Consider the following 25,268-nt stretch of genomic DNA (forward strand, 5'->3'; position numbering starts at 1 on the left):
ATGAATAATAAAGTGTAGTATACATTCATATACTTTGACACAAATGTAATCTTTCTTCAAGTGTTTGGTCCATATGAAGAAGCTGACATCGTCTTTCTACCGCTTAAAGCAATTGTCTCACAATACAAACTACATTTACAGTTATTTAACACTTCATAAAATATCGTAAATGCACAGATGCTTTACACAAACGCAGTATCTTTCATTCATGAATACTGAATAACCTATAAATAATGGAGGGTTTACATTTTACCCAATAACGAATAAGCCAATTTACATTTGTTATGACTTCACATCAGCAGTAAAGTTTTTATTTTTGATCACTTTTGTTCTCAGATTACAATATTCTCAAAATGCCGTAAATATTTCAAATATGAGTGCACTGACCTGATAATGGTAAAGACTAACACAAATAACGATGCATTTGGCAGTGGTTCAAATGATCAAATAACGAGGTATAAAATAAAAAAGCAATAGGCCTACACGTGTAAAAAAAAAAAAATGCGACCAATTGTTCGTTAATGGAACTTTAATAACCTCCTTTCTCGATTTTCGTTATTGCTACTTTTTTCAGCATAAAGAAAGAAGATATGTCGCCAGCAGCTTTTAAAGTTTCTTAAGTGTTTGCGTAATCGCGACAATTTCTATTCAAAGAACGTGTCCTGTTTTGCATGGCTCTGATTTCTTAAACAAGATTGTTTGGTATCATTCTATACTCGGGTTTACCGTTTACCCTCCCAGGACAGCAATGACATGCAGTCATCATTCATCACACCCGAGTCAACTTTGCACTGGCACGACAGGGTTGAACATACTCCATTAAACGTGGCCACCACGACTTACACCCTTTCTCGCAAAGGAAGAAGTTGTGATCAAGGCAAAAATGTTTCACAAAAGCATGTAAAACTACAGGAACTACGAAAAACACCAAAAAAACACACTGATATTGAGATCCAGAAGAGTGTCTTTCGTGCTGGCAGGAAATGTTTACGTCTCCAGCATCCCGTCCAGATTTTTCTCGGTGCTCTCTTTACCCGCGCCGGTGTTCGCCGGTGGGTTGTATTTATCGTTGTACTCCTGCAGAAGCGCGAGCACCTCGTGATGACCGAAGTGTGTCGCCTCATCTATAGGTGTGTTGCCCCACCTGGAGGACGCAAATGTTATGACATCTTTTCTACTGGTTTTATTAGCGTGCGTGATATACATTAACATAACAAGTATTAGTGTTAAGACAGAAGCGTGTTACTACTGCAATACTATTATAATGGTAATTGCAGTAGTAATTAAAAACATGTGAAGCGAAATGTGTGTGTATCTGTATATACAAATAAATATATTTTAAACTTCTAATACATTAGAACGTTGGAGATATTATTGTAAATTGTGTATACACACACACACACATTGCTTTTCCCCCCTAACCTGTGTAATGATTCATCATATAGAGATGATATAAGTCATAAGGCAATAATATTAATAATAATAAAAACACTTATATGCACATATATGCATACAATCAAAATTGGGTTTTAATAATAATACTGACAAACTGCACTCACACTATGTAATTCTTGTTAGAAATCTATTTTCGTGGCTTGTATATGACTTCTTAGGATTTTATCAATTTGGAATGTTTTCCAAGACCATCATGAGAAACCCGATGTCTTCCAATCACTTCATTTCCAAACTAAAAGGCTAAGAAATTGCGCCTGCTCACCTGTCCTTAGGACCAGGGTTCACCTTGCAGGCCTCTAACAGAAAACGCACAACCTCAATATGTCCTAAAATCAAAAGGAACAGTTTAATTCATGCAAAGCATGCTACAGATGGAACTTCAGATGTAAAAATGCAGTGTACTGAAAAAGTGCAGTTAATCCCCAGCAACACAGTTATTTGATGACCTATGTTTATAGTGATTAAACTAGACTGAAAAAGGCATAAATAAGCTGCAAAAAAATATACATATTGCATCATCATTAAAATAAACTTTAGAGCAAGTGGTGCCGGCACTAAATTTACATGGCGTAGTGACAAGCTTTCTGTTTGTCGCCTTTTTGTTATCTTACAGTTATGCAAACAGTCAAATACCAAATTAACAGACACCACTGGATCTTGGCTTCTAATAAGCGACAACACGTGAAGTTTAGTACCCTCAGCGGCTGCTACATGCAGCGCCGTCCTGGAGTCATAGTCCCTCTGCTCCATGTCCATGGAGGACAGCGCAAACCTGCAGTCGCGCATAATAACAATATTACGGAAGCAGAACAGAAAACGTTTCAAAAACTTGTAGGCAATGAAGAACCCCGTACCTTCTGAGAGCAGAAACATCTCCTGTGTAGGCAGCAAAGAGGAGGTTGATGACTGATTTCACCTGGAATGATAGAAAAGAGCCTTTGTGGAATAGAAATAAGTTATTATGGTGGGCAGAAACCGAGGCCTCCAGAGTGTCTCCTTTTAGCTCTAACAGACGGAATAGAGAACTGGTGAGAGGAAACAGCAAAAAGACAGTGAAAAATTTAATCAAGTGCATTGAAATTGGAACACTTGAATTCAACAGTTCTTGAAAAGTGAAAGGCGCAGGAATGCCGTGTGTTGCATTTTAAATCAGAAAAAAAGTCCATTATAAAACCCATTAAATTATAAAAATTAGCAGGAACCCTGAATGTTTCTTAGATTTATATATATATATATATATATATGTGTGTGTGTGTGTGTGTGTTAAACAAGTTGAAAGAACCCATGCAACACCTTGTATTAAAGACCTTTTCTTAAATCTCATGTAAATAATTAAATTTGATTTAGTAGCAGCAGCATACATTTGATTTGAATTTGGATCTAGATAAATTTGCCAAGCAAGCCATGCGAAAAACTCGTGCGTTTTAATATCTAAAAAAGCTCTGGTGAGGGACAGAAAGGCATCAGTAGGGGCATCGGAAACCCTTGATGTTAGTCAGCAAAACCCCAAACTTTCAAGACCACAAACACACACAACTTACAAAGAAGTGTTGCAAAGCCATTCTCTGATGTTCTCTGATGACCACCTGATGTTAAACTACTAACATAATCAGATTTGCAACACATAAACACTTGGTATTTAACATTAGATGAAAAATATAAAGATTAACATGTAAAAATTAACATGTAATGATCGAGCAAATTCAGATGTAATCATTAAAATGAATGTTTAACGTTTTTTTTATTTAATTATACTTCAGTACCTCACTATTATTTCCTATTATAGAGTATTCTTGCTTTCCTTCCCACAAACATTGAGAGAAGTCATACAGCGGGAGAAGCTGTCAGTGTTTTTAGGCCTAAAGATCATCTGAGAAATGTCAGAGTATCCTTGCGTGTGTGTTTAATTATAATCTGATTACATCTAAGTCAGTTTAATGTCTTAAATAGAAACACAAAACACTATTCCTGTCTGCTAATGTGTAATTATTCTCCTGAAATGTGCGCGTTAGCTTCCGATTAAGCCAACTAGAAAACCTAGACAAACTGCTTGAAGGTCATTTACTTCATACGTTGCTTTAAGAACAGCTTTATGAGCTTTATGTTTATGAGAACAGGAGAATAGGAACTATGATAGCTGCATTTGCACAGACAGAATAAACACTTAGCTTACAACGAAGCGCAACAGAAGGCGGCAGAGCTTCAATGGATGGCAGATCTTCAAAAAAAAAAAAAAAATCCAACACCTTCTGCTGGATAAAGTGCACTATTACTGGATGAAGATTTCAAAAATGCTCACCAAAAACCTTTTGAAAAACATTTAGTATAAATCTATATAACAATTATACACTTCATATATTGGGTGTATAATAAAATCTAATGGAAAACCATTTTAAAATTCCCTGCAACTTTCATATTGTCCATGAACATGAGAAACCTTTCATAGAAAAATTTTCTGTTATGTTTTTGCAGGCCTTTTAAGTAAAGCGTTCAAGAATTATTTGTTGAGATAAAAAATATCAGCACACAAACTAATAAAAATGATACTGCAAACATACTGCCTCATCATTTTCCAAAACAAAAAAACGGAACACAACTGATTTTGGGTAACAATGAGATTAAATACATTTATTAATGATACAAAAAAAGAAAACCAGAACAAATGACATAAATACACAATGAGAAAGCAAACGGAACTGTTATGACAGCGTAAAACCAGATGATAATATAAAGTGATGAAGTATTTGACAGCTGTTCAAGTAATCAGAGCGAGCTGCTTGCTCAAGCCAGACTGTAATGAGCTCATATTTTGACTGTTTTGTAAAAGCTGAGCATGAAAAACACTACTCCGCTAAAGCAGCGCCAAAAACAAGACATGAAAATTATAATACAAAAACACACACTTGTGAAACTAAGCAACAAAACCCAGAAATATACAAGCCTGTGAAAGCAAAGCGAATCATGCGAACATAAAATGAACATTTAAATTTAAAAGGCAAAAAAAATAATCATTTTGCAACACATAAAAAAAAAAACGAAAAAACATATAATACTTAATATCTTCCTGATAAGGTCAGCATCTTTCCACCAATAAAACCACTTCAGAAGCTTATCCAGGCTTAGTTTGATATAAACCAACATTTTGAGCTATTAATAAGGTGCATAAATGTTTCTAGTGATAACATATGAGGATATACAGACGGAAACGGAACTGAGGGCAGGTGGAAGGTTTGTAACATTATTGATTTCACTGAAAAGACGCTCTGACAGCAGGGTTCAGCTGGCTGCTGAGCAGCACTAGAGCGGCTCTGTGATGCAAACACTGCACATTACAACAGTCCTCTCCGAGACAAGCAATTGAGCAGGAACGCTCTGTGACTTATCTGAAAATGAACAACCCAGGTGCTACATGAGGTCCCTTTTAACTTTACGCTCGGTCGCGATCAAATCACACTGTGCCCTAATCAAACGTTTGGCCAAAAAGAAAAACACTACTTCTCCTTTATGTGTTATGTCATATGCATATCACTAATAGGTTATGTATTACCATAGTTGGCACACGCTTTCCAAGTAATATAGCTTTATGCGAGAAACGTTTATTCAGTGTTATTCAATGATAATGCATTTGAACTCAGATACTAAATTTGCACCAAAATGCTATTTTCAAACACTTTAATGTCCATCTTTTATCTTATAAAAGCAAATATATGGCTTCGCGAGACTTCAATTATAGCCAGATGGACATTGTAATTCTATGGAGATTTTTTTTTACTGGTATATGGGAAAAGGTTGAAAGAAAATGACGGTGTGTGACAGAAACAATAACATATGAGAGTGAACAAATAATGACCGAATTTTAATTTCTGTGTAAACGGTTGCTTTCATTGGCTGGCCAACTATATACCAGCTTTGTTTTAGGAATAGACTGAAATCAAGATGAATCAATGCTAAACAATAGTGATTGATAAGTGTTATTATTAAAAGATAATGATAATTACTCAAAGGAAATATAAAAAAAATTTTTTTTTATTTTTTCCCACAAAAAGTATCCAGATGGACAATTATTATGGTTATTGTTATGATATTCCATATGGAACACTGTAAAAAATGAGCATGAAAGAATTCTTACAAATATATTTTGTATTCCACAGAAACACCAACGACATATGGGCTTAAAAGAACACGAGGGTGAATAAAAATGACTGAATTTTAATTTCTGAGCGAATGTTTGCTTTCTTTTAGAGTGAAGGCCATGCTGAGTCACAGCACATGTAACAAGAAGTTTTAGAAAAGTCCATGTCTTTGTAACACCAAGCTAAAGACCTCACTGAAGACGAGCGAGACCACAATATATAATCACAGAGCAACACAGAATCACCTGTAGTCTCTGTTCAGCAGCCAATGCTCAATATACCCCGAAAAAACACCTGCTGGTCTGTGACTATAAACCACACCGCATCTAGAGTCCATGCATTCCAAGTGAAGAATAAAGCCCTCCGCTATGCTTTTAAACATTAGCACAGATAGATAAACACAGGCCAAGGCATAAGGCTTTAGACATGTCCTCTACCATAGTCATATTCATCGAGACTGTGTGTAGAACTAACATGTGCGCAGAATGAGATTCATTGAAAATAAATAATCGTTGAAGTACATAAATATATACTGTCAAAGAGCTCGCCGAGGTGAGTCAGATCCGTTTTAGTTGCCTTCTCCGACTTTCTCCATCCTATAGACTACAGTAGTGGAGCTGTCCTCATTGCACTCAGTGGGCGAGACTTTTGTCCACACAGTGTCTTTGAGAGCCAGCTCTTTCTGAAGGCTCTCGTAATCCAGGGGTCCGAAGGTGTACAGCTGTGTTGAGCAACACGGAGAACAGATTAGTTTTTTAGGGGCCTCCGGGAACGTTGCGTGTGGCTCACACTGTTCAATACGGTGACGTGTGAACAGATTTCAAAGTCAACAAAAACAAGCGCGGTCGCAAAGAGAGGCCTCGTATTCACACGGCTGGCAAAATGTCACATTTTTCAACATTTTAAAACAAAATAACCATAAGAGGTCTGTCTCAAAATAATTGCACATGCCTCGCTTAAGCTGCAGTAGTCTGATTTAAGTCATGATCATAATTAACAGATGACCAGGCCTACACGGAATCTGTGCAGGTTATTAATAATAACAATAATAATCATAATATATATTATTTTTGGTTGAATAATGTAACTAATATAATAACAGTATATACATTATTTATTTTGCAATTATTATTATTATTATTATTATTATTATTAAGTCAATTAATTTCGAAATTAGGTTTGTATTCAGCTTTTTTAATAATTTTTTTTTTTTGTGATATTCAAACCATGTTTGCACACATTCCACAGATTTTTTTTTAAATGCCGAAAAAGTATACATAGACCATCTGGGCCTGTTCGATTATAAATCTAAGAATGCAGACTGAAGAAATCAAAACAGAGAAAATCTCTTGCGGATAAACTGCATAAAGCATGGAGTGAAGCTGTCCTCATTGTGCTCAGTAGGCCAGACTTTTGTCCACACAGTGTCTTTGAGAGCCAGCTCTTTTGAAAGGCTCTGGTTATCCTGGGGTCCAGAGGTGTACTGCTGTGTTGAGCAACACAGAGAACATATTAGTTTTGGGGTCTTATCACAAAGAGAGCCCTCCTTTTAAAAAAAATACACATGCTTCATATAACAATAATAATAAAATTGTATATTTCTGATTATATTGTAATAGACAATAATAAGATAATAATATAAAAAAATACAGATTATATAAAACAACTCATTTGAATATATACTGTATATTTACTAAATTAGTTTGCAACAACAACTTTGCGTGTTATTAATTGTATTATTACTATGCTCAGTTAAAAAAAAAAAAAAAAAAAAAAAACCCTCAAAACTCAACTCAAAACCATAAATTACATATTTTGGATTTAAAAACCTCAAATGGCATCACCACGGACCCCATAATATATCACTGCAGTTTTTTCTTTTTCTTTTGGAAAACTGGCCTTTCGGTCTGTATTCAGATTTAAATATTTGAGATAATCTGTTTATTTTTCCAGCTATAGATAAGAGTGTGCACATTTAGTTTTTTTTCCATGTTTATATCCATCGCTATTCGAAATGTGGGCGAAAAGCCAACAGATTCCGTCTGGGCCTTCTGATTACAAATCTGAAAATGCAGACTGAAGCAAGCAAAACAAAACCGTGGGGTAAAACAACGTAAAAAAAACCATGGCAAACCAGGAGATGGCAATGGACATGCAAAATTAGAATCTCGTGCACAGCTGAGAACTTTGATGATGAATCAACCGCTGCTCAAAAACAGCTACGCTCTTTGGGGTGTGAAGTCGCTAGCTGTCTATGCATGTAGTGTAAAAATGCTCCTGCAGGGGGCGGGATTGTGTACGGTTGACTGCAGGCATTTAGTGGAAATAAGCTTCCTCTGCAGTACTTTCTCAGCTTCTGAGTCTTGAGTAAATTATTACATGCAGTCATTCATACAAGACGTGGTGTAACGCATCGATGGGGCACGTGGGGAGGGCAAGGCTGGCGGGCAAATGGAAGAGGGCACTCACCCGCTGGTCCCCTCCCTCTCTGCGAGGATCGAGCTTCTTGGCGAAGTGCCTCAGGTTGTCATAGTTGTGGAAGTTGAACAAGGACACCAGATCCTACAGCACGAGAAAGAGCCATAAGTCAGTCTGAGAGGTCAAAGGCTTAAAACACATACAGACACACACACACACACACACACACTGAAGGACTGTGTTGAGTGTCTGAAGGTGGTCTGCTAGTGACAGGAGAGTGTGCAGTGCATGGAGAAACCGCCTGCTTTCATTAAAGCCCTTTGTACCATAATGCTGAAATGAACCTCCTTCACAATGTCATTCAACTTCTCAGGATCCTGTTTTCAGCTTCAGTGAGGTTTAGTCCACGTGATCAGATTTAATAGTCGTTGAAGGTGACATTTCTGGGGTTTAAAAGTGAGTTGCTCTTTAGGAAATAGCGTGGTTCTTGTCTTAAACTATAGAATAGTTCCAGTTAAAATATTTATTATTGTGATTTGAGGGTTAGGAGCGACTAATGTTAATCTAATCTAATAATCTATTAATATATATCTAGGTTTTGAGTTTTTTTTATTGTTTTGTTTTTTCTGTATTTTTCCTTAAAGTCTTTCTTGAGAACAGAGAAGCAAATTAGCATGTGTTAAATCTCTGTAAGATAAGATTTTATCTTAAGATATTATTTGTACAGACCAAACAAATTAACTAACAAGTTAACAAATAAACCATTACCGTTATTATTGCACTATGAGGGTAATAATTATTATTTATTATAATTACTAATAAAATCATTATGAATTATAATTACTATTGTTTATTTGTATATTTATGTAACAATATTAATTATAGCTATAATATCATAATTCATAATGGTATTATATTATTATTGAAAACTATTATTATTATTACTAGTACTACTAAATTCAATCTTTAATTATATATATATTTTTGCATTAATCATATAAAAAATATAATTATTATTATTATTTTTTTACAATTATTTTTATATAATTATTTAATACAGTTTATTTGTATATTTATATAACGTCAACAATAATGGTTTATTATAGCTATTGTGGTTTTTATCATTGTTTAATAATAATAATAACAATAACAACAGTAATAATATTATTTTTATATCCTAAATGATTTTTGGCCTAAAAGAAAAATTTGCAATTTTGCCCCACACAGTGTAATTTTGTCTATTGCTAAAGATATAAGCGTGCCTCTTATAACTGATTTTGTGGCCCGGGATCACGTTTATATTAAATACTGTATGTTATTTAATAATAATCTTTCACTTTAATAATCAAACTTGTGTAATGTGCAGTAACCTTGAAGCTGACCTTGAGACTCTACTTCCCCTTATAAACTACGGCTGAAAGTGTTCCCTGAATTTGTTGGGGTCTGGCACAAACGTCTAAAGGTCTAATATTTCCTTTTCCTGTCTTGTGACCCTCGGCCTCTTGCCAGTTGTTACCTTTCTTTTGGCACAATAACGCTGATCACAGAAAGGCTTTCAATTATCACTGGGGCTCTGAATTCACCACTGGCTGTGTGACAGTAGAAAACTGTTCATATAAATCATCTAAAATTCTAATCATATTTCCCACCCAAGAATTAACTCCACCAATTAACTCTGGTCTCCTTGCTGGGGTCGTCCTGAGTCAGACTATCACCACTAATGAATCAAAGACATGGGTTTGGGGCGGCACTGATTTCCTTACGACACACACGGAGTAATTATAGACTCCTTGACCTTTAACAAGGGTCTGAGAAGCTGTACTGCTATTCAGACTTTAAAGTGCTGCTTCTCAGAAAGACCTAAAATAACATAGACAGAATCTGATCTTTTCACGAGTACATGATAAGAGGCCCTCGTAAATGACCGGGTCACATAATCAAAACCGCAACAAACAGATAAGACAAATGATAAATGACAAAAAGCATTTATAAAAAACATTCTGTACCATTCTTTGTATTCATGCCTGATGTGCGTCTAGGGCAAGTGCTACAGCTTAACAAAACAATGAAAATAAAACATTTGGAACATATGTCTTTCCACCTAACTCTAAAACATTTTTTAAAATAAATCATAAATAACTAAACTGACTCAGTTTTGTCAGACGGTATGAATTGTTCTTCCCTTTGTCTGTTTCTTCCTGTGATAGCAAAGTTGAATTTTCTACAGCAACTTTGGTCTGCAATCTTACATTTTCCTTAAAAGAACCGTATTATGCCATCGTAATGCTCAATTAATTTACATATATTATTGATTTTGTTCATTTTATTATATTATGTATAGATCCCAGAACTATACATTTCTGATCTTGGCAAACTTTCAAATATTTTTTCGTAATTTCCAGTACATAGGTTTAACTTAGAAACGAAAGTGTTTATGAGTGTGTAAGTGTGTCTGCAAACAAGAACACTGACATACCGTGCAGAACTGGATGCCCCGGACACTGTTGCCAAGTTTGTCCAATGGAGGAGACCAGCACATGATGCCCATTACATTGGGCACAACCAGCAGAATACCTCCAGCCACACCTGACTTGGCTGGAAGACCCACCTGAACAAAATAGATTAACATTAAAACATTACATACAGATAAATAGGATAACCATAACATGAATGTGGGTGGGGTTAAATAAGTTAAATAATAGCCTGGTTTATTTTCATGTTCTATAATGGACTTGATTATTATTTAAATTACGGGTGTTTGCAAACCACAATTATGTTGTAATGCAGTGAACAACACAGGTTTTCATCCTGAAATACTGCATTCTAAATTGGTACAACCGTATAGTGAATCTGCGTTTTAGTGTACTTTAGCACAAATAATACAAATTGTCTTTAAACTTTAAGAGCATGCAAAAAAAGGCATTTGGACAAAGCCATTCAATACTTAAAATATATATATTTTTGTCATTCTCAATTTTGGATAGTTAGGTAATATCATGTTTAGACATAGTATAATATATATTTGTTGGGGCATATTTTTTTCAGTAATTTCAATTAGAGATTGAAAATGTATGGATTGATGCGGAGTGGAAGGATCAGAAAAAAAGAGTAAATCCATTAACCATTAACCATTATCCATTACCATTAACCCATTACTTATCCATGTATTCCTTAAATCTTTCATTCATTCATTATTTCCTTTGTTACCATGGCAATGTTTAAAAATGTAAAAAAAAAAAAAAAAGGAAATGGAAAAGAAAAATGTTCAAATGATGTGATAAAACAGTGCTCCGAACTGAGTTGGCAAACAAATTGTGTAAACTACTGAGATTCTGTGTTTATTTGTGTGAATATGAATGCGCAATAACTTACATGGAAAGCAAACTGCCCGGAGAAGTCATACATGCCACAGGAGTGCATGAGGCTGAGGGTGTTTCGCACGGACTCTGGGCTCAGCACGCGCTCGCCTGTGATTGGACAGAAGCCGCCGTTGGCCAATGTGGCAGCCATGACGCTAGCGCTCTCACAAGTTACCTCGATGGAGCACAGCTACACACATAGACACAGACACATAGGAATAAGAAATAATATTAAACCAAATAACAGTTTTTATCTCAACATGCTTTGTTTGACAGCTGTCCTCAAGGATTTTACAGAAAACAACACCCTAACAATTTGACCACGTGTGTGGGTATGCGTCTGTGTATGTGTGTTCGAGAAAGCCATCAGCTGCACTATCCCATTACACATGCTGCATGATCTCAGAGGCACATGACAGGAGTCTAGGCACACAGTCACTGCAGTCCTGCCATGTTTGTGCCGTGTCGAAATAATCCAGTGCCAATAATCAGCTTTCTATGTTCTCCAATAACCATTCAACTGTAGTGTGTCTACAGGGATTTACAGGTTCTGTAATTCTGATTCACAAGCTCTTGCATTGATTTGATTCCAATTCTGATGCAGTTTCTTTAAGTATTGATTAGTTTGGTAATACTACCATTGGGAAGTTTAGAGTATAATTTTTTTTAAGAACACTAACATCAACCAAAAAATTAAACACTAGCATTAATATTAAAATAACCAATTCAGCATAACAGAAGTCTTGGTAGTGTTTTTTGCAGACTGGCAGTAACTGAAAGGCATGTCTCCACATACCTGAAAGTAGAGGTCCAGAACAGCAGTCATGTCTGTACCATCTGGAAAGCACTGCATACAACAGAAATTTAGATTAAAACAAGGAACCACTCCTGGAAGTAAATGGACAAAGAGGCCATTCACACCAAAAAAATGTTAGCCCATTCCACTGTCTGAGCTAATTTTCATTTCATGACACCTTTTACTCATTGCCCTTGCCTTTTGCATCTTTTGAGGTATTTTATGCATGATACGGCATCCTAAAAACACTGTTAAAGGAACACTCCACTTTTTTTGGAAATAGATTCATTTTCCAACTACCCCCCCAACTACCCTCAACCTATTAACTCTGGGGGAGCTGGAGAACGTGTATATTTCCAAAAAGAGTAGTGTGTTCCTTTATAAGTTCAAAATGTCTCGGAGCCTTGCTTATTGCATATCCTCCTTCCACTGCCTGCGTTTTCTGTGCGGATGGCCCCAAAAGGTAACAGCATGTAAAATGTAAAGGGTGTATGTGAAGAGAAACAGAGAGATGATTGGGTGCAATAAATCACCTAATCACATCAAAAGCTCCCTGAGATACTAACCTTCTTTTCTTTCAGGTAATAGCCAATAGCGAAATTCCTGTCTCCTGACTCACGCTCTGACTGAAATCTAGATGAGTTGACATGAATAATCAGTTACCTCAAATCAAACCCAACAACACAATTCATGACATAAAACAGACAAAAGAGGACTTTCTGTTTGCCAACTGTATCGAAGATCAAATCTTTAAAACTGGTAAATCAACATACGTGGCATTGCTGAAACCAACATATTCATTTCCTGCCATCTTCTTCAAGAAGTTCATCATCTGCAAGAGAGAAATCAAAAGGTCAATCAAACTCAACAACAACAACAACAACAACAGTACTTATGAATAATATATCACAATGTTTTCATAAATTACTTACATAATCAAACTTCTCAGCATTGCTTGCCCCTTGCTGAAAGACACAGGAAAGAAATAGCAATCATATAAATATATTCTCTTTAAAAAGAGATAAAAACACATTAAGCATCATGGGAAAAACATAAATCAGAATAGCAACTAACTCATACGGATTAGCAATAAGGAAATGGATCATTTCATTCCTTTAATATTACCAGTACAATACTAAAATCAGTTAGTAATCTGTTGTTAGAAATCAATAAGAAGATCATAAGCATTTCATATGTGTGCTACAGTAAAGTACTGTTATGCTCTACAAAGGAAATGATGATGAACCGCTACAGAGCAAAGGCTGGAGTTAAACGTGTTCATGAAAACCTGTAGGCCAAACACAGAAGTGGATCCAAAAACAGAGTGGATGTGAATCAGCAGGGTTGGTAACGTCTTAAGGTGATGTGTGAGGAGGATCTGTGCATTGTGTGTTGATGCGTTTCTGAGTGAGTGTGGATCAGTGTCCATTAACCTACGACTTTCTGCCAGACTGAGTGTGGGTTGAGGCACCCGTCAAACGAATGCAAAGAGTTAAGAGCCATCGAGATTGATTGCATTACTGCCATAAATGAACAGTGACTAATGTGTTTGTTTGGCTGACTGTTTAGACTGCTGAACACCAGGGGTGTAAAGTACTCAAATAATTGCACTTGATTACTATATTTATGTGTTATTTTGGGAAAACTGTATTCTCACCTCACTGCATTCACAAAGGGGAAAAGTATAATTGCATTAAAGCTTGACAATACATTTGTTTTATATGTATAATCACTATCGTTAAAAAGTTTAGGTGAGAATTTTGTTGTTGTATGAAAGTAATAGTTTAATTCACAAAAAACACATTACAGTGACAAAACCAGTGGTACTTTTACAATTTATTACAATTAAAGATTCAGAATGTGCACTTAAAGCAATCATTTTTTAAGTAAAATTGTTGTTCGTTGTTGAAGTGCTGCTTATTTCAAAAGTTTGAATCCTTTTTTTTTGCATTGTGCATTCCACAATACACATATACATTTTAAGCATACAAATAATATTTAGTCTTTGCGTATTAAATAGTCAGAACGAGTTTCATTTCAATTCTTTATTCCATTTAATTACAATTAAATTTTGTTTCACTTAAGTGTGTTTAAACAATACTGAATTAAAATCACAGTAACCAACGCTAAAATGCAAACACGAAGTCTTTGTACTTTTCACACCCCTGCTGAACATTATTTCTTACAAGGTGTATGAAAACAAATGCTCAATGTATTGCATACCCAGTTCACTTCAGAAACCCACGAAGGCTATGCATCAGTATATTTGATCTTATAAAAAAAGGCATAATAAAATAATAACACATGGCCTCTGTGGGCTTCTGTAGTTTCCAGCACTAAAGACCATTTTGTCCTGCACAGATGCTCTATTTTATGCAGTCGCCGCCTTATTAAGGAACACAATGGCACTACTGATATTTTAGTATCCAGGCTTGTTCATGGGGAGGGAGGGAAAAATGGAAAGGAAAAATTACCAACGTCATTGACCTGCAGCAGTGGTCAAAAAATCCCACAGATCCTACGTCTGCAAAATATGCAACAACATAAAACAGCACACAGAGCCTTCAACAGCATATCACACGCTTTTAGTACACGCTCATGGCGGTGCTCAAGGACTCGGAAGGAACAGGAGGAAATGATGTCATGCGTTGCTTAGGTGCACAGGAAACCGACAGGCATGACTTACATTCAGCACTGACCTACCAGAACACATCAGAGGGGTAAAAGACATTTTGCGTCACACCAATATCACAGGAGAACAATATGAGAAGAGCAATCACAATGGTTGAGTTTAGGTGTGATGGGAGATGTGAGGTTGAACTTGTTCACAGGATGCCCAACATTCGTCACAGAGAGTGACGCTGCATCCTTTTAATGTGTGGATTGGTGCCGAGTTAAAACCAATTGTAGAGCCGTCAACTGACTTTTTCATCAAATTAAGTGCATGATTTGTAACAATTAATCAATTGCAAATTTGATATAAAAAGCCCACAAAAGAAGTTTTAATAAAATACATTACAGATTAAATTATTGATTAGACATGTGCCTTTAGAAATCATACATTAATTAGTTTTTTTAAAATACAGAATAAAACTGTTATTACAATAGAAAATGTTATTACATTAGAAAATAATGGTTTCTATTTTAATATACTTTAAAATGATTCTGTGATGCAATGCTGCATTTTTTTAATATGCTGATTTATTATTAGAATTATCAAATGTTGAAAACAGTTAAATATTTTTGGGGAAACTGTAATACTTGTTTTTCAGGATTCTTTGATGAATAAAAAGTTAAAGATACAGCATTTATTCAAAATTTAACAATATAAATCTTTGCTATCACTTCTTATTAATTTAACACCTTGCTAAATAAACGTTATGTTTTCTTTAAAAGAAAAATAAAAAATAAAACTTTTAAACGGTAGTGTATTATTTTTATTCTAAGTAAATGCTCTTCTTTTTAATGTTTTATTTATGGAAGAATCCTGAAAAAGTATTATAGGTTCCAAAAAATGATTAAGCAGCATAAAATATAACAAATTAGAATATTAAAATACTTTCTGAAGCATCATGTCACACTGAAAATTCAGCTTTACATAACAGGAATAAATTAGATTTTAATACATATTTAAAAAGAAAAAAATTTACATAGTAATATTTGTTTTCTTATAGTTTTATTTAAATAAATGCAGCCTTAAAAAAACATTTATCTGATCCAAAAAAAACAAAACAATCTGATCCCAAACTTTTGAACAGTACTGTACATCACTAACAGTTGCAATGTCTAGACAATGGTTGCTTATCTTTTTGATTTATTGAACTAAAATTATGTTAATTGACAGCCCTAATGAATGCATAAACATACGAACATACGTTTTTCTTATGCAAGCAGAGGATGAAAATAGTTCCTGCATCTTAGAAATGTGTATGTGTGTTTGTGTGTTTTGTTGATCACTCTGCATAACACGCACACATGCATATGTATACAAGGGCTCAACTGTGAGCATATATTACTGTGTCAAATGTGCATCAGTCAGTAAGAACCTGTGAATCTACAACATCGACATTTACATTACAAAACCGCCATTACCCCAGCTGGAGTGTTTTTCTTGTCTTGTGTGTTTGCACATGGATTAAAACACATAAAAGACCAAGGTGCATCCACTGTAGCACAAACACATCCAAAAGGTGCAGACAACTCCAAGAAACCACCAGCCAGGCTTCATGAAACCACTACAAAAACTCTAAATATATAATATGATGCATTTATAGTTTATAAGGATATTTTTTTTACCAAGACACAAGTAGGGCTGGGCGATACAACCAATATTCACAATATATTTGCAATGATTTTTCATGTGATGCAAAATCAAGCAACTATGTGAATATCTAGAATATCATATTGATTTTATTGCAAAGAGTTTAAGCAATAAAAAGTTTAAATAGCTTAAGTAGTAAAAATGACATTGGATACAATTTCACAACTTTGATTAAATGATTTCTTGCCTCTTTTGTAAGACCTCCGTATATTTAAATGTATATTCTGTCATGAAAGTAATTAGAAGATTTTTATTAAAAAAATTACTGTATATAAAATGTTACATTAAAATCAAATAACAAAAGTCTAAAAGAAAAATCATATATATAAAAATATATATATATATATTGTTTCATATCTTTTTCTGAACAAGTGGGTTTAATAAACACTCAGAGAGGTACTGAAATGAAATTAGATTATATATTATATAAGTATATAAGATTATATACTTTTTCCTTAAGCTGCTCTGACATTTATAAACAATATTCAAGCATACTACAGTATACTATATTCTATAGACCGCTGTTCTCAGCACTTACTTTATATATTGTTTATGGTACTGATTAGGTTCTAAATTAGATAATTTTTAAATAGTTTTTGTGTGTAATTTGTTTAAATTATTTATTTATTTAGTTTTATCACCCAGCCTAAGTCACAAGAGCGGGTGGAAAAAAATGTATGTATATAGAAAGTCTGAATGAATTTTACTCAAAATTCATTGTTAACAGACTTCTAACAATAATGGACCTGCAAACGGGATGAACTCCACACATTTAAGTTCACAATGAAAGTGGAGGCCTTGAGTAGGTGTACTGTGTACAGTAATAAAACACAGAGAAAAGACAAGAACCACCTACACAACAGACTGATTGTCATTTGGTCTTAAGTCTAGGCAGCACTGATCACGATCACTTACTCAAAATACAACTACAGCCATGTCTCAAAAACATTTATAAGCAATATTCTGAGCAGTAAAAAAATGTTATAATCTGATCTGGCTAATTCAAATCAGCTAAATGTGAGTACAGTTAGAAAAAGTAGTCAAAAACAACTTTAACACGAAAATTAAAATAAACCGTACCTTGATAAGAGAGGTGCACACGATTGCACCAGCGTTCACCATTGGATTATGGGGTTTGTCTATGGAAAAATGGTATTTATTATTCTAATGCTAAAACTGTTTCCTGATTGTAGAAGAAAGCAGTCATGCCGAAGCTGATGGTTATAATCCTTACCTTCCTCGTTCAGGAAGAGCTTGTTGAAGCGTAAGCCGCTGGGCTCTTTCCCAATGAATCGGTGCACATATTCAGTGCCGTGGTCATGCACGGCAATAGCGTACTTGAGTGGCTTCACGCACGACTGCAGGCAAAATGGCACTTTAGTGTCACCCACTGTGTGTCTGTGCAAAAGAGTAAACAGAGATCAGAACCAGAGACATCATCCTATGGTCCATGTAAGCAAACAAACAAAAATAATGATCCTAAACCTGACACAGACTGTGACTCTAAAACGAAGACGTTTAAAACCAATCGAGCCTGATTTACACAGAGATTCAAAGGCATTCAAATTTATGATATATTTTTTTCATTTTCTCTATATCTCTTTACACTTTATGAAGTCTTGTTAGGAAAACACTAGCAATAATTATGTTTGATTTAGGCTGTTGTGTGAATAACATAAGTGTGTACATATTATTCAGCAACATTCAAAGATGTCTAATTTATTTAAATATAAACCTAATTACAAAAGATTATCTACCTCTAAATGCTATAAATAAATGTTTTTTCCCCTAAATTTAAATGCTGTGCATGATGTTGTGGTGTATAATTTTATTTAATGTATCATTTTAAAGTATGACAAAATAAGTAAATAGATAATAGCTTTTCTTTAATGGCTTTAAACAACTGCTGCAAATTTGCTAAAATGGAGGTTAGAGCTATCAGAGTCAATTCAGTCAATCAGTTTTGTTGTTGTTTGAAGACCTTAACAGAACAAAGTAAAATGACCAATGTTTTTTCGTATATTTTTGCCAGTAGGTCAAGGCTCTTGCACAGTGTTGTTGCCCCAAAGAGGTAGTTACTGTGTAACTACTGAATGGCCATAATAATCAACACAGGGGTATGTAGACACCCTATGTATCTTTACAACAAATACTATAGCATGGGGAAAAACATACAGATTATATTTTAGTATGTCCTAATGATCAGAGATCAAAGGATGTACCATGACACATGGGTCTAAATATTGATGGAAACATTAATGAGTGTGACTTTATAGTCGTGTTATCAATGATTCTCAATGAGAGGATTAACATTAGCACATTTTATCTGCGTTGGGTGACTAGTCCAGGAGATACGTGGAGCTTTTATTGAACGCCAAGATTAGCTGCCACTTTATCTGACAGTTTTATAACCAAAATATATGAAGTATTTCCGGTACTTGTCATAATGTACACATAGCGAACGGTACAAACGCTAACACAATTCAAGTGTTCTGGTTAATAAATACCCAAAATGGTAACCAAAGGTTGTTAAAATAGGAAAATCTTAACACTTTGACTTGAATATAGACCTTTTTAAGGGGTGATGGATTTAAAAAAACAGCTCTTGAAGGTGTGCGATTCATACCTTTGTCCATCGACTGTGCAAAGGGAAACGGCCCACAAATCTGGGCTGAATTTGGCAAGTTGGGGAATGTAGTCAGCAACCTGTGAGCAAAAGAAATAAGTGGTCAGAACCAATGGTTTTATCAAGACGAAAAAAATCACTACGATTTATTATGTGGGGTTCTTTAATCTTACCAGCCCCCCGGAGAGATTTCTGGCCTTCTCATAAAGTGTATCAATGTGGGAGGCAAAAGGCTGGAAATCAGGGATGACAAACTTCTTCCGGAAGGCCTGCGTTAGGAGAACAATGTTGCTTTGGACACACCTGGAGAAATAAAGAGGACAGAGCTGATGAATTAATACGTACTACTGGGTTGCTCATCCTTTGTATCTATTTGTGTAATTATGACAAATATCAGCGATAAACATTAATTAAATGAGAAATAACTTCAATATTAGCTTTACTATAAGACCAATTTCCTGCATAAACCGACTAGATCATGCAATTTAGTTGTAAAGATTTTTTTTTTTTTAAATGTTCACTTCAGGAGGAATTTTTTAAATAAAAAATGCAACACTTTGTATTAATTGCAATCCTAAAGGGGAGTAAAGCATCCACAGACATCATAAACCCAGACCTCTCCAGGGACTGTCTGAAATATTGGTCCGGTTGCTTTACAAAGGTCTCTGAACAGATAGACAAGCTCAAAACAGCACAGTGAATGGTGCAAATGTGCACAGTGCTGCTGTTCAGATTTATGTGGATGCGGATTTTCAAAAAGTAATATATTACTTGCTGTACGTAGGGCAGGGATGCTAAAGAGGAGCCCATATGTTTGGAATAGCACACAAGCAGCATGTATTCTGTGTGCTGTATGCAAAAAATGTATGCATGAAATAATGATAGGGGAAAAACGCAAGTATTATGCTACCATTCATTCCCAAACATCTCTTTATGGCTCTGTCATGCAAGGTCACTCACTGCCCTAATCTATCAAGTCTCTACAAACTGACACCACAGCGCCCATCTCTTCATGCTGTAATGAAAATGTCAGCGCCAGCCGGATCGACCGGATCTAAACACAACAGCAATAGCAGAGAAGCTGAAAAACAGACATCTATCATTACGGATAACACCTGAGGAGTGACACTCAGATTGTCGAGCTTCGCTCATAAATTAGATGCAAAGTGGCGTCTTTTACGTAACAAATAATATATACAATCATAGATGTGTAGTGTTATATATAAATGTGCAATATGTAATAGTATAAAAGTGTTCTCAACTGCAGGGAATGATTTGAGCTGACAGACTTTTTTTATTAATGTTAACAAATGGGACTTTACTGTAAAAAACAGTGTCAGCTTACTTTTTGAACAGGTGTCGGTCCAGCATCACGCCATCTGATGTGGATTTGAGGGTGACTTTCAACATGTCCATACATTCTTTCAGCCGTGGATCTCCCGTTCGAAGTCCAGTGGCCTTCAGTGCCTGAGAGCATATGTAAACAAGATATTTCCATTAGCACAAATAAGAGTTAACAGCTATCTGTCAATGGCATTACTCCTTATTATCATCAGTCCCAACACTCTTATCAGGGGATTTTACTTCCTTTGTTGGTGAGGTTTGATAAGATGGCCTTGGTGTAATAAAAACATGACTCTGTGCCCCATGTAGTGGTGCCGATAACAGCAACGACACAGCAGTAATTGTATGCGTTGACTCTATGATCGTATTATTGCCAATAATGATGACCTACTAGCAGGAGATGTAAACAAAACATGCTACAGCCAATAATATCCATACTTGGACACAGAAACGTGTGTAAGGGGAGCACTGTCACTCACGGTAATGAATTTGTGAGCCGGTATTCTCTCCTGGCCTTCAGCAATACTGTAAAACAGCAAGTCTTCCAAGCTGGGCAAGATGCCAGCCTTCCTTCTCCTGGAACAAGAGAGAAAAGTGCATTGACATTGAGTGACCTGACCTCAATCAATGACTTCTAAGATGATAGAGACTGCCTGCCACAATCTACAAGTCACAAGATATGACATTCTGGATCAGACTGGAGTGTATTTTAATGTTATGTGTTCAAAGACACTATGAAACTGTTAAAGAAATTTAATTAGTTGGGGTTAAAGATAGAAACGATAGCCATGCAATAAAGATTAACAGATGAAAAGAACAAGTCAGTTAAAAGTTAAAGAGCCCATACAAATACTTGATTTAATTTTTATTCTGACATTTTGTTTTGTTAAGACATTTGGGACAGGACATGGGGCTTAATAAATGATATTTAAATTAATCATGTATCATTAATACATTAAATTATTTATATAAATTATATATCATTATTGATTATAAATCTATTTTATATATTTTTAACAATTTAGAATAATCAACAAATCATAATATCTATACTATTAATTAGCCTATTGTTAATTGTAGGCATATTTTTAATGAAATGAATGTATTAAAAATTCTAGAAAAAAATTAAACAAATAAAATAATAATAAAATTTAATTAAAAGTTATAAATGTTAATTAATGATAATAATAATAATAATAATATAATAATAATAATAATAATTGTAGGCATTAGTTATACTTTGGTAGAAAAAGAATGTAAGCGTAAAAGAACTTCACAATTATTATCAATATGCAATGGGTAAATATTCAGGATTTAAATTGTCACATTGGGGGAAAAAAATACATTTCTTGTTGTATTAAAATATACCAAAACATATGTTAACTATGTTGACATCATATTACAGGTCTTCTGTGATGCATACATGCATTAGCAGTTGCACAATACACAAGTGTATTCACTCTTGCCAAGTTCTATTAAGAGCCGGCCTAACATAGCTATTGCATTATCACATTTAGATGGCTTTGAGTTTAATGGAGCTCTGCATAAGCTGCTGTGGCACTGAGCCACAACAGAGTCTGGCCAGGACCGAAATTCCCAGCAGCCTACCAAAACATCCTCTCACTGAGCACCAACAGCCCCACCTTCCCACCACATCACACACCACAAACATTTCCAGAACTACCGCTTTCCTTTACCCAGCTTCATTTACGTTGGCTTTATCCATTTTCCTGGAGATGATTTGATTATGCATTTGCATGCTTTTGTTTAATTTACAATCACATCTATGGGTGTCATGGGAATGGCACAAAGAGTCGATCGTTTGTGAGGTTTATGAAACATAGAGAAGGAATTTGTTGAAAAAAGACTGAGAGAGGTAAAAGAGTGGAAGTGACAATATAAATCATACTTACACACAAACAAACAGCAGGCAGAGCAGTGCGGGAGAGAAAAACATGCAGAATGAATGAGAAACATACAATGAACAGATCGGTCAAATCAATTATAACAAACTTAAAATTGATTGAATATAATCAAGAACCTTTCATGATGTATCATGTATTAAATATTCCTTTCATTTCAACTCATCTCTCAGACTCGGGAAAAAAATGAATTAAAGAAAAAATGAACTAATAGTTACTGCAAATTATTCAGTGAAACAATTTTTTGTTTCGACTTAATAATTTCACTTATTCATAAACACCATTTCTTTGGTGGGTCTACTTTTATATATTATTATATATTATATTATAACACTTATTATTAAGTGTTTGAACTTCTGCTTATGGTGAAGGCACAGATAGTTATGACTAAATATATTTTTTTGTCTATCATGCCAAAAAAACAGTTCACCTGCAATTATGAATGCCACGTTTACGTAATCATTCAAAAAGGCAATAATTGTTCAAAGTCCACTTATGTTATTCTGAGTGCTTAAGATGTGTTTTTTTTTCTTTCTCCGCGTTATCTTAAGTGTTTTTCCATTATTTGTATTAAGTTAGTTAGCCTTAGTTTAACATTATAATACAGTGCATATATTACATTTTATCATGTGATGAAGAAACCAATCAATTAATTATTGACATATGAGGCTTGGTACCATAGAAAAGTAATTTTTCAGTTTAAATGTTTTCAGCTTATTTATTTTCATATAAGAAATGCAATGGTATAAACATCAATCAATGTAAATTGTGTTATTCAAAAATGAATAAACGCAATTACAATTTCAAGCAATTAATCAACCATTATGATATTTGTCGTAATCGTGCAGCCCTAACACAACCCACGAACATTCTGCGAACCCCCCAATTGTCTGCTTTTAGAATTAATCTGAGCCAGCAGCAATACTTCCCAGACACGGGGCTGAGCAAAAATAAATTTAGCTTAATTTGAAGTGAGGTCACTTAAAAGGAAATAGTCGACAACCTGCATTAATCAGAAAATCAATTGTGCCCTCATCAGAATTGCGAGTATCAGCTTGCAGCAGAAACAGCAGGCCTCTAGTACAGTCTAACGTAAGCCAAAGAGATCCCTGAAAAAGGGAAGTGGGTGAATCATCGTGCTGGACCTTGGGGATCTAACTGGCAGCAGAGGTCTTTTGTGTTATAAAGCAATGCGTCTGTCTGACTCTGGCCCATTCTCCTCTTCTTTCATCGCTTGTTTCCCCGTCTCTGTAGTATATGTGTGATTCTACACGGGATTCCAGGGATTCTCAGAGAGCTTCATCGCCCTCCTGCAGACTTAATAAAACAAACACTGCGCAGCCTATTCACACACCACTGACGGCTCACAGAAGACAGGCCCAGCACGTAACCGAAAACCACAGGCTGTGCAGACACCGTGACCTGACAGCAGGGATTGTGGGTTGATTTTAAGGCAGTGCAATTATTATGTTTTTTGTTTTGTTTTAACAACTAACAATTACTGTTAATTCCATTCATTTATTAAGTACAGTACATTTTCGACAGATAGAATTTAGATTAATTGTTCCTATCAGCTTATTCAGAAAATAGAAAAATCAGAATAGGAAGATCTGAAAATATGAAATAAAAAACACCACCAGGAACCATTTTGTCTAAGAAGATGGCATAGTTTGATGAGATTGCCGCAAACAAACAAATAATTTATATTTCATTTATGTTTTAAGGGAATTGTGATTAAATGAGGCATCATGTAGGATCACAGATCATTTTTCCTCGGTTGGTAATTCTATATCTTTAGCCTCTATCATGTTTCCTGGGTGAAATGTCTGATGTAAAGTATGTTACCAGTTAGTAAATGGGTTGAAGGAATCTGTATCATCAAGGCCTACTGGACACATTCTCACAATTCTCAGCCGTTCCGGGCATAAAGGCTTCCATTCAAAAGGAAAAATGAGAAATGCATTAGGCTAGATATTGTAACTGACCATGCATTAGTAACATTTGAGACGCACAAGAGAGGAAGTATCCCCACAGATGACTATATAATGTGATTCTGGCTATGTAACTATCTAAATCTTCCTGTTTTTATTGCATCACAGATCACATGGAAGTCGATTCTGTGTAGACTCACAATGCGTAAACTTAAGACTTGTTTACTGGCCTAAAAGGCTTGATCCTCAATAAAGGAGACTCTGACCCTCAGGGTAAGTTTGTTAAACCTCCTGGTGGTATTAATGGACACTTGATGCTATATATGGCTTCTGTTCTTCTTGTTCGTGACCACACCCAGAAAAGATTGATACTTTACATACTACTTGGCCCTCAATCCAAAGATTCATTACAATCTCTATGAATTCCATAGGCCTTGACAAAAGACAATTTTTAATTTTGGGTTGGACTAAACTGAGCTTGTTACTAGACAATAGTTTGTTATAAAAGCAAAACTGTTTTCAAATTCAATAACTCACTTACCACTCACAGATGCAGAAATAAGCCTATAAGCTGCTGTCTAAATTATGTTTAGCTGATAACTCTCAGCGAAAATTGAAATAAACCTGGTGCATTAACAACTGTGTAAAACGACCAGTGTCTTACGGTCAAGTGTTTGTTCTTCAGAGTGCATGGGACAGGTGGAGGATATGCACAGGACAGACTGTAATCTACAGTTTCTGCTGCTGACACAGCGGTATGCTGCTCTAAACCATGTGCCAAGTGGAAATATGGATTCAGGATAAAGAGACAGACTCTGTAGGCGACGCAAGATTTTAGCACTGAGATTTTTAACATTCCTTTTAGCATAGAGATTAATAATTAATACACAAAAATTATATATACGTCATTTTTATATATATATATATATATAGAGAGAGAGAGAGAGAGAGAGAGAGAGAAAG

The 25,268-nt window shown here is 35.1% G+C and overlaps 1 protein-coding gene across 6 annotated transcripts in view; it reads right to left on the reverse strand.

The window, feature by feature from the left end:
* Positions 1 to 949: 949 nt before the first annotated feature.
* LOC122351543 (glutaminase kidney isoform, mitochondrial-like) overlaps positions 950 to 25,268 on the reverse strand; it is a 29,630-nt gene continuing 5,311 nt past the window's right edge. The window contains exons 2-18 of one of the 6 annotated variants that reach the window (XM_043248676.1): positions 20,932 to 21,022; positions 20,454 to 20,575; positions 19,282 to 19,411; positions 19,109 to 19,188; positions 17,717 to 17,880; positions 17,563 to 17,621; positions 13,094 to 13,126; positions 12,935 to 12,993; positions 12,728 to 12,794; positions 12,162 to 12,212; positions 11,379 to 11,555; positions 10,483 to 10,614; positions 8,058 to 8,150; positions 2,310 to 2,371; positions 2,151 to 2,227; positions 1,718 to 1,781; positions 951 to 1,144 (exon numbers count right to left, since the gene is read on the reverse strand). In XM_043248676.1, coding sequence (XP_043104611.1) covers positions 988 to 1,144; positions 1,718 to 1,781; positions 2,151 to 2,227; positions 2,310 to 2,371; positions 8,058 to 8,150; positions 10,483 to 10,614; positions 11,379 to 11,555; positions 12,162 to 12,212; positions 12,728 to 12,794; positions 12,935 to 12,993; positions 13,094 to 13,126; positions 17,563 to 17,621; positions 17,717 to 17,880; positions 19,109 to 19,188; positions 19,282 to 19,411; positions 20,454 to 20,575; positions 20,932 to 21,022 — 1,618 coding nt within the window. In that variant the 3' untranslated portion in view covers positions 951 to 987. Of the gene's footprint in view, positions 1,145 to 1,717; positions 1,782 to 2,150; positions 2,228 to 2,309; positions 2,372 to 4,055; positions 6,310 to 6,371; positions 7,075 to 8,057; positions 8,151 to 10,482; positions 10,615 to 11,378; positions 11,556 to 12,161; positions 12,213 to 12,727; positions 12,795 to 12,934; positions 12,994 to 13,093; positions 13,127 to 14,635; positions 15,312 to 17,562; positions 17,622 to 17,716; positions 17,881 to 19,108; positions 19,189 to 19,281; positions 19,412 to 20,453; positions 20,576 to 20,931; positions 21,029 to 25,268 lie in introns of those variants that run through there. The other 5 variants (XM_043248675.1, XM_043248679.1, XM_043248677.1 and 2 more) reach the window with 5 other exon arrangements.

This window comes from Puntigrus tetrazona, chromosome 9, assembly GCF_018831695.1.
Source record: "Puntigrus tetrazona isolate hp1 chromosome 9, ASM1883169v1, whole genome shotgun sequence".
In the NCBI taxonomy this organism is placed as follows: Eukaryota; Metazoa; Chordata; class Actinopteri; order Cypriniformes; family Cyprinidae; genus Puntigrus; species Puntigrus tetrazona.